General features: G+C 32.2%; 2 protein-coding genes across 2 annotated transcripts in view; one reads left to right on the top strand and one right to left on the bottom strand.

The window, feature by feature from the left end:
• Positions 1-1988: 1988 nt before the first annotated feature.
• Positions 1989-3700, bottom strand: LOC108374831 (uncharacterized). Its single transcript, XM_017630855.1, has 7 exons — positions 3555-3700; positions 3162-3234; positions 3033-3104; positions 2916-2960; positions 2550-2830; positions 2252-2399; positions 1989-2185 (listed from the first exon to the last, which is right to left on the bottom strand). The coding sequence occupies exons 1-7, from the start codon at positions 3561-3563 to the stop codon at positions 2058-2060; spliced, it is 756 nt and encodes a 251-aa protein (XP_017486344.1). The 5' UTR covers positions 3564-3700; the 3' UTR covers positions 1989-2057.
• Positions 3701-5160: 1460 nt separating this feature from the next.
• Positions 5161-9968, top strand: part of LOC108374830 (uncharacterized) — a 14436-nt gene continuing 9628 nt past the window's right edge. Inside the window, exon 1 of the mRNA XM_017630854.1 lies at positions 5161-5292. The gene's annotated coding sequence lies outside the window, so the exon portion shown is untranslated. The remainder of the gene's footprint in view (positions 5293-9968) is intronic.

The following is a 9968-nucleotide window of genomic DNA, read 5'->3' as shown; positions in this document are numbered from 1 at the left end:
TACATTTAGGAGGCATTTCCTCCCCAACCATGTACATGTACGGCATTAGGATTGGTGTCACTTTGAATTGGTTTTTTCGCTTTATGTTAAACCNGTTTCTTTACTTTTATTTTAATTTCTGTATTTATCCCTTTCTTCTTCTCCATACTCAACTTTACCTTCTTCCTTGTTTGTGTCTAGTCTATTTATGTACATACATACATACATCTTATTCCTAAACTGCTGCTTAGCACGTTCTGTAATTCAGTATCAATATTAAAGCATACATTTAGGAGGCATTTCCTCCCCAACCATGTACATGTACGGCATTAGGATTGGTGTCACTTTGAATTGGTTTTTTCGCTTTATGTTAAACCAATTTGAAATTCGAAAAATTGCCTGCACATCAGCATCAAAATACCTTTCTAATGATATATAATTGTTTATAGCTTAGAGGTATAGTTTAGCCGCAAAAAGGGGGTTAAAGGAAACATGATTGCGTATTTATATAATTGATATATGTACTGTAATGTTTTCGGAAGGTACTAGCTCTTACTGCCAATATAGGAGTATTACATACATGCATGCGCCCCACGCTTTTCATTTTCAGTCTCATAAATTGTTTATAATGACTTTCGCTAAAATTTCAAAATCAAAAGTTACTTTTTAGTCCATTTATAAAACCACGCATATTAAAAAGTTTTTATTTTATTTTATTTATTTTCTTGTCTGTATAAAATTTTGCAATAGATATTAAAATAACTCAATGATACCCTGCAGAAAATGCGACGAGTCCGGAATGTGTCCGCGATGAGTCGCAAAGGAACATGCGACTAATGCCACTTTGCATCCCTTTGTTTGGACTGAACTGTTCCCTTTTGTTCGAGCATGTCCTATGAAGAGACTAATTGTACCCTTTTATAGCCGAACGGATATGATAGTAGAGTAGTCCGTTTTCATAGAAATCGGATATATAATGGGACTAGTCGCTTTTTATTCCAATCGGGTATAGTGGTTTTCTTACCTTTTCATAATCGTTTCATATTTAATATAATACAAAGAAAAAACACTATATATTAATTTTTAAGTTCACTTGCATGTCTTTTATTTAGATATTTTTTTATTATTTGTAACAAATTATAAAACTCTTATTCTAAAATAGTTCAATAATTAAATTCCTTTAATTTTCAAATTCATTTTATTTGTACGTTTGTTTCTCTAGGACTTAATTTAATATAACGATATTTTGTAGAAAAAAATTGCACTTCATTAAATTAAAAATTCAAATTTTTCTTATTTTCTAATTAAATTCTTTCTTATTCTAAAACAGTCAAATATTTACATTAATTATGCTTTCTTATTCTAAAACAGTCTAATATTTTTATGTATTTCATTTTTGAATTCACTTCATTTGTACATTTGTTTCTTTAGTCTTTTAAGTTATTCTAAAACAGTCTAATATTTACATTAATTTTATTTTTAAGTTCATTTTCATTTGTACATTTGTTTATTTGGTCTTTAAGTTAATTGGGGTATTCACAACGGTGTCGTATGTCGTAAACTTTAAACGCATAAAAAATATATTAAGGGGTTCGCAAAGTACCATCAAAATCATAGTATAAATTTTTGAGGTGTAAAAAAATATTTGGCTGTCGTTTCAAGTTCTCTAAATATTTACTTAAGCTTTTAAAGTTTACGACATACAACAACACTACACCTTTGTGTATGCCTCAAACATAGATATTTTATGGAAATAAATTGCACTTCATTAATTTCATTAATTCAAAAATTAAATTCTCTCTTATTTTCAAATTAAAGTCTTTCTTTTTCAATAACAGTCTAATATTTACATTAATTCCTCTTTCTTATTCTAAAACAGTCTAATATTTTTAATTCACTTTCATTTGTACATTTGTTCCTTTAGTCTTTTAGTTAATTCCAAATTCAGTACTTTCTTATTCTAAAGTAGTCTAATATTTACGATAATTTCATTTTTAAATTCATTTTCATTTGTGCATGTGCTTCTTTGAGATGGATAATAAAAGAATTCCAATTTATAAATTTGATTAACTTAAAAATTAGTTTTCTGAATTTTTTTTCTTTTGTCGATATGCCTTTTTGAAAAATTTTGCCTTTTCAAATTTAAGTGCGTTTCTGACAGTATCTTCCGGCGTCAATCCCTTAAACGGCATTTTAGCAATGGCTCCTGAAAGTGGAAGAAAATTTTCCATGTACATATGTGTGTAAAATTGTAAATAAAAACTTTCAACACCTGTAAGTGCACCATAAAAGTTTGGAAAGGATTTAAGTCCAACCTTTCCATGAGATCCATCCACATTTAATTGGATGATTACCTCTATTTTTAGTAGCGATGAAATATTTTTAATGTTGTTGCATAAAGTGGATGAAATAGCAGCCTCCTGCAAAATCGATAAGTTTAAAAAGAGAAATGAAATTGATTTGAAAAGTTTTATATATTTAAATGTATGTATGTATGTATACATATATAATTTTTTTCTTATAAAGCATTTCAAATATTCAGCAAATTTCTACATTTATAGATAACGCACATAAATATCTCTGTTGGCAGAAGTTATTTTGCATTCCAACGCTTGCATTTCAGGTATATCGCATACCGGAAAGTATTTGACGACTGGTGTATTTCGCGCTTCTTGACGCACCAGTTGCTCTGTAGCCACCTTTTGCCCGGCTATTGCATCCATGATCGCGGCGTTTTGGGTTTCCACCACATTTTGCAGGACTTCTATTTTTTTATCCATTGCTTGCAGTTGTTTTTCAAACACGTTACAGTGACTGCAACACACAACTTGGAAAACTTCTTGGTTGGTTTCTAAATATGAAAAATATATGCGATTTTTATTATAACTAAATTATTTTGATAATAAGGTGAGTATATATAAGGTTTTAAAACTTACCATTTGTTTGTATGGCCGATGTTGATACGCTTATTCTCCGTGATTATAAAAAAATATAAAAAGATATATGTATAAGGGAAGATGTATGTATGTATGTCACTGAAAGGAGTTATTTACCTATAGTGCATTCACTGGCCACACTAACGCGTCTTGAGCTGTTTTCTAAGAGGATTCTATTTTCGGTCGCATCTAGAACATTATTTTATCGATATACTTTAATATCATTAGAAATTAACGCATACTTACATTTTGCCTTTTTTATCGGTACTGCCGCTGCCGACGTGCTCGGGTTTTGCGCTCCATATTTTTTAAAAAGGTGCTGGAGTAAAATAAAACGATTAATGATTTTAACTTCCTGCGTATTTAGGTACATTAATATTTTCATTTTCCAGAATTGTCAAAAGTTCGGAAAGGATTTTATGGGACGTTTAATTGCGAATAGCCCACATTTTAAGACTTTAAAAAAAAAAATATTTTCAAATCCTCATTTACCGAATTACATGGCACATCTTCTCCACTTTCGACAACTCCAGCAATGGACGCAATTGTGGCAATCTGCGCATTTTCACTTAACCTCAACATTTCACGGTTATTTTCCCTTTCTTTAGGAACCAATCTTCTAAGATGACGCTTACTTACCTTATTCATATTTCTCGCTAATTTATCCACTGTTTCTCGATTTAAATTCTCCTTTTATTTATTAATTTAATTCAATTTTCCTCAAAATACTTCTAGAATCGCTGGTCAACTTTATATTCGGCAAGTGAAAAACATCTGTTGCAAAACTAGAGATTGCCATCTACTGATTGTAGTTATCGATATTAATTTGCCATTGGTGGGATACACGATAAACACTTGAATCGCTGTTAGCTTCGAATCCGCAAACGTGCGCGCACTTGCGCGATTTTTTCGCGTCGGATTGCGATGTACAATGCACTTATTTTCCCCTTTTTCGTATATTTTTGTACTCGGCGTGTCCACATAATATAAAATAGGATTTTTACGACCGTATTCTATTAGGTTTCGTACATTATACATTTTTTTCTTCGCATTTATTGCTATGACATTTTTCTTCCTCTTCGTTGACGCCTTCAAAACGATGCAAGAAGCGTTTCGAACGCGTCAAACGAGAGGAACATCCATTTCTGCACGATACATACGATAGTATAGACAAAGAACGTAGATAATAAGAAGGGACAACTCGTTATAATTCTAGCGAAAGTGCGCAACCTTGCCTTCTCTTTTCATCCAATCAAAAAACGTACTAGGGAAAAAGAGAAAGCACACACCTGTTTCGCACTTTCGCTACAATTATAACGAGTTGTCCCTTCTTGTTATCTACGTTCTTTGGTATAGATATTATACCATCCCGTAATTATTGGCTATCTATAAATTATGAAAGTTAGTTACCTTAATTTTGACATCATTCGTTTTTTAATAGGTTACGTAGTTCGGAATTTAATAGCTAAACAGTTGGTATTCTGACTTATGTGTACCGAACGACTTCGGACTATTTCTACCCAACCGACGTTAGCACCTCATTTGTGAAAATATTAAGATTTTTGTAATGTAATCGATAGTTCGTCGATTGTTCTTTAATGTTCGTCCATTTTTGACGTTTGTTCGTTAGCCAAAGATTTCTAATTTTATTATTTTCATTTGTTAACTGTGATAAATCGTTTTTTCGTCGTTAGTTCGTCGTTTTCTCATCCCTAAAATCGACCAAAAGCCATTAATAAATTCATAATTTTTACTTTACGTTAAACATTAGGTAAACGTTTAAACAATGATTGGAATTGGGAACGCATCACTTAAAACTTTTAAAGAAAATGCAACTCTTCTCCTTGCAGCAACTAGATTTATGTGAATTTTCTTTTTAAATTCAACAGATGTATTCTTTTACTAGTAAAAAAAATAAAAAAATAATAATATGATGAACCTTTTTTCGTCAATAACCCCTTTTTTTCGACTTTCTGAAAGTTCTCACCGGCAACACTGGTCGGTTGGGGCTATTTCTGATTAAATTCTGTAGTACGGGAACAGGCTAATTGTCAAACTTTATTAGTGCTGCCAAAATGTACTGTAGTGCGACCTAAATTTTTGAACTGTGCTGCCAAATTTTCTAAAAAATAAACAATAAAAGTGGTGAGCATACTATAAAACCCATTTATTATATTTTCAACAAAAAAAAATGCATACCGATACACCTCGGTTATAATGAATTATATTTGATCGATGGTTTTTCTTAATTAATCGATAAATTGGATGTTGGCAGGACCGTCGCTGGAGAATGTTGACAACTTGAGATTTTTGACAACTCAAAATTGCTTTATTTATTTGCTGTGGGCTTTTATTATCGTTTAAGCACAATAAACAGGTATATTATTAATTAGCTGCAGAATATGACTAACAACATTACTAAGTAATAATTGCTTCAATATTTTGTAGTTAAGAGCGCTATGGAGCAAGAACAACAAATGCGGCCACCAAAGATGATGGGATGCTTTTGTGAAGGAATTTGTTTTGTTTTGTGACCAGGACAATATCTATGGGTAAACATAACACCGATATTAGTTGTTGTTGGTGTTGTTGTTTTAGATTTAGACAGCTTAAAGGTAAAGGATTGATTGTACCATGACCTGTGCTAAATTTATTGTGTTCTTTTGCAATAGAAAGATTTTCCTCGTAGCTAGTGGTTTGACAAATTCGATTTCCACCATCTTCACTCGCGTCCACAGAGAAAAAGTATTCAAACTGTTGAATTTGTCGCAATTAAATTATACTTGCAAACATCATCGTGTTATCTCATAGTGCCGGAGTAATAACATGCCTGTAAGCGAAGTGCTAGTAATATGGTTCTTCCAAATAACAGAATAACTGATTTGGTTTTAGGTTCATGAATTTAGAGTGCTAATGACCTGGTCAGAATGTGCCAACGGCGTGGAGCGTGCTTTAAACAAGTTGGGCGACAAGTGGAGTTGAGCGAGACAATGATGGCAACGAGCGATATGTGTACAATTAGCGCCAAAGTGTTTCCTCTTTTTTATTGGTATCAGTGTGTATTATAAAAACATTAATTGGGCTTACAAATTAATGTACATACGTCCAAGCCAAATTATTTGCAAGTATTACAAATGTGAAAATTAGTATGCCTTATGCGTGTGTAAAATACTTGTACGGAATTGTACAAAGTTGTTAGCCAAGGCTTGTTTTTTAAGTCTTTTGTAATTATTATTACTAGAGTTCCAGTTACTGTCGAAATTCGACAGTTTTTCTAGTTTTAGAAGCCTTGGAGAGATTTTCTAACTTAACACGTAGCGATACTTATACGGTTAAAAATTAACTAACCGGAAATTCTTGAGAAGGTCTTTGGAGGACTTCGGCAGGACTTGGAACTGACCCGATACATTCAAGTTTATCGATAAATTTCGATGATTTGATACATATCGATAGTTCGATGAATTTCAAGAACACTAAAATTCGAATACTCAACAAAATTCGTTAACTCGACCAATTTCGATGACTGGGAAATTCGATGGCTCGATAAATTCGATAACTCAAAAATGTAAAAGCTTTGGATACCTTTATAAATTTTTAATTTTGACATCTCCACATTTTTCGAAAACTATCTAATACTATCTACACTCTGTTAATATAAGCAGTGATAAATCATAAGCTTATATAAATAAATTTTGCTTTGTTGAACCAACCAATTTCAGTAGATCAATAATTATCGATAACTCTGTAAGTTGAAAGAACTCCATGCATTACGACTCCTCGAAATATTTTGTTAAGTCTATAAATAATTATAATTCAATAAATATCGATAACTTGATATATTTCTTTAACTTGACAAGTTTCGTTAATCCCACACGTTTTTATAGCTCGATAACTATCCGTAAATTTGGACAACTAAGTTTCTGTATCTATACATTTCGACAACTCAGTAAATATTGATCAGTTTGAATAATTCGATACGTTGCGATAATTCAATAAGCATGGATAAATTTCGATAATTATAAACTTCGATGATTCGATAAATTCAGTAACCTTTATGGCTGATTTTATTTCGATTGCTATCTTTTAACCTAATTCTTATGTATTTCTCATTGTCTCCATTTTCGCCTTTATCTCAATTTTCGTCTTTATCTTCACTTTTGCCTTTTTTTGTCTTCATCGTTATCACTTGTTTCTTCATCTTCATATTTATCTTTATTTCAAAGTTGAATTTCAAACACGAAGTAAAACAAAATGCGAAACAGCTTAAATTGAACAGGTTGCAAATTAACCATACACAAATATGGAAATTTTTAAACGACGGTTTTCAACCAATTTCGAAACTATAAAATCTCTCTTTTTGGTTTTGAAATCGGTAACTTTACCTTGGTCATCATCTTTGTTTTTATCTTTCACATCTTTGCTTATATCCTTTTCTTTTTCTATTCACGTAGATGAGATGAGTTGCGATGACGTGATAAGATGTGACGTGATTTTATGTGATGTGATAGGATGTATGTCATGTGTTGTCATATCCTCTGATGTCATGTCATATGATGTCATACCATATGATGTCATATCATGTGATGCCACGTCATGTAATGCCATGTCATATCATACGATGATATATCATGTGATGTCAAGTCATGTGATGTCATGCCATATAATGTGATGTCATATCACATGATATCATGTCACGTGATATCGTATGATGTGATGTCATATTATGTGATGTAATGTCATGTGATGTCTCTTCATATCATGTGATATAATGTGATGTGATGTCATTTAATGTGATCACATTCCATGTTCTGATTATTATATGGATATCCCTGTTGATAACTGTGTCGATAAAAATACCGATAACAATATCCATAAACATATAGAAAAACACGATTGGAAAATCGATTAATTCATCGATAAATATAACAATCATCAGTATCGATTATTGTACATATCGATAACAATATAAATCAATTATTTAATCGATTATTATACCGATAACAATATCCATTATTGTATCGATAACAATATAGATTATTATATTGATTATTATATCGATTACAATAGCTGTTATTTAATCAATAACAGTATCGATAACAACATCGATTATTTTATCGATAGCAATGTCGATTATTATATCGATAAAAATATCGGGTTTTATATCGATAACAATATCGATCTTCATCCTCATCCTTTTCTTCATATTTATCTTTATTTTTGCATATTCCTCTTCACTTTTACCTTAAAGTGTTTAAATTTGCTTTGATCTTCGTTTTTGCCTGTACCTCTAGGCATCTTTGTTTTTGTTTTTATTCTCAAACCGCTAAACCGCTGGGAACCACTTCCATGTGCATTATTCCCCTTGAATTTGACAATTTATTCCCAATCAACCAACTGCCGCTAAAGAAGTTTACTTCATAAATTCAAGAAATGATCTTACCCTTTTAGTTACCCTAATTCTTACGTATCTGTCATTGTCTCCATTTCCGTCTTTATCTTCACTTTTGCCCTTTTTTTTACTTCATCGTTCTCATTTATTTCTTAATCTTCATATTTATCTTTATTTCAAAGCTTAATTTCAAATGTGTAGTGAAACAACAGGCGAAACATGTCAAATTGAACATGTTGCAGCAACATCTATACACATTTCGAAAATGTTTAAACAACGGTTTTGGCCGTACTTTTCAACCAGTTGTGAAACCATAAAAATTCTGCTCATCTACGGAAAAATGCCTTTCCAACGGTGTTCTTGGTTTTGAAATCGGTTCGGTAGAATTGCCAAACGAACGGAGACCAAATTTATGTTAGCGTATTAATATATAGATTAATGTATATTGAAAGAAGGGTAATTCAATTACTTTCTTTCTGTTATAGTGTCTTTTGAATAAATTAAACTTTTTTGTAAAAATCCGCAATTTTTGTATAGTGGCTAATTCGAGTGCAAAACACACGGGACCTTATGAATATCAGCTAAGCAAGTTTTTTCCTAAAATTTCAGATCTTTTACTTTTTGAAAGCGAGTAAAAGGTGTGAAATTTTAAAATAAACCAATTACTTATTAAAAAAAAAATAGTAATTATTAATGTTAATGCGTATTAAAAAAGGAAACCTAATTTACTTTTTTTCTGTGATAAATTATTTTAAATAATCAACTTTTGTTATAAAACCCTCAATCGTACCCGTAGGGGATGAGTCGAGACTAATTGATCTCCAATAATACCCGTATGATACTAGTTGCGACTAATTAATGCCCAATTGTACCCGATTGAGACTTATCCCGGAGTACTCTCTTTAGAGATTAGTCGCACAATTTTTTGCATCAACTGTAGAGGTAGATGTCGCCCTCTGCACTATCCTTTTTTATAGGAACTTTGCAAAGCAAACGTTTTATGGTGTCTGGACACACACCATTGAAAGTTTATGGACCCACAACATTGAAAGCTTCTGGAGCCGCAACATTGCAAGTTGATAAAAGCGTTGTAAAAAGAAAAAAACTGTGTAAGGTTGGACGAATGAATGGCCGTCCTAGTCACCAGTTCCGAGTCTATTCGATTTTTGAGTATGAGACCTTAGGTTGGACAGAAGGAGGAGTATAAGGGACTCAAAATGGAGAAAATTAGCCTATGGATACAGAAGATATGAAATAAATTAACTGACGAAGACCTGCGTGCCAAATGAACTTTTCTCTCAAAGTTTACACTGCTGGCAAATGTAAATAAGGATCAAAATTTTAAAACTAATTAATACAAATAAAGTAAAATCTGTGGAAAATTAACAATAAAATACTTTTTTCGCAAAATCTATAAAGGACTCTTTTATTTCTCAAAAAAACCTGGTTAACAGTTATTTCAGCGAGCCCGAAAGAACAACTGGTACGGTGAGGAGTGTCAGGAAGTTGCAGAGTAAAAAGATGCCGCCTACAGGGCCACGCTGCGATCGGGCGCAACGCGCGCTATGTGGGACCGCTATAGGGATCTGAAGAGGGAAGCGAGACGTATTTGCCGCAACAAGAAGAGAGAGGCAGAAATACGTGAGTGCGAAGAGCTTGAAATG

Source organism: Rhagoletis zephyria, unplaced genomic scaffold (genome assembly GCF_001687245.7).
Source record: "Rhagoletis zephyria isolate East Lansing unplaced genomic scaffold, Rhagoletis_zephyria_1.1 Rzeph_scaffold_08173, whole genome shotgun sequence".
Classification (NCBI taxonomy): Eukaryota; Metazoa; Arthropoda; class Insecta; order Diptera; family Tephritidae; genus Rhagoletis; species Rhagoletis zephyria.
This window is presented reverse-complemented; position numbering and strand designations above follow the sequence as displayed.

What these genes read in the sequence shown, in the direction of transcription:
- LOC108374831 (XM_017630855.1), bottom strand. An exon ending in CTGCCAACAGAGATATTTAT is followed by an intron (nt 2,400 to 2,549) that starts GTGCGTTATCTA and finishes TCGATTTTGCAG; the next exon opens with GAGGCTGCTATTTCATCCAC. An exon ending in CTTTTATGGTGCACTTACAG is followed by an intron (nt 2,186 to 2,251) that starts GTGTTGAAAGTT and finishes TTCCACTTTCAG; the next exon opens with GAGCCATTGCTAAAATGCCG.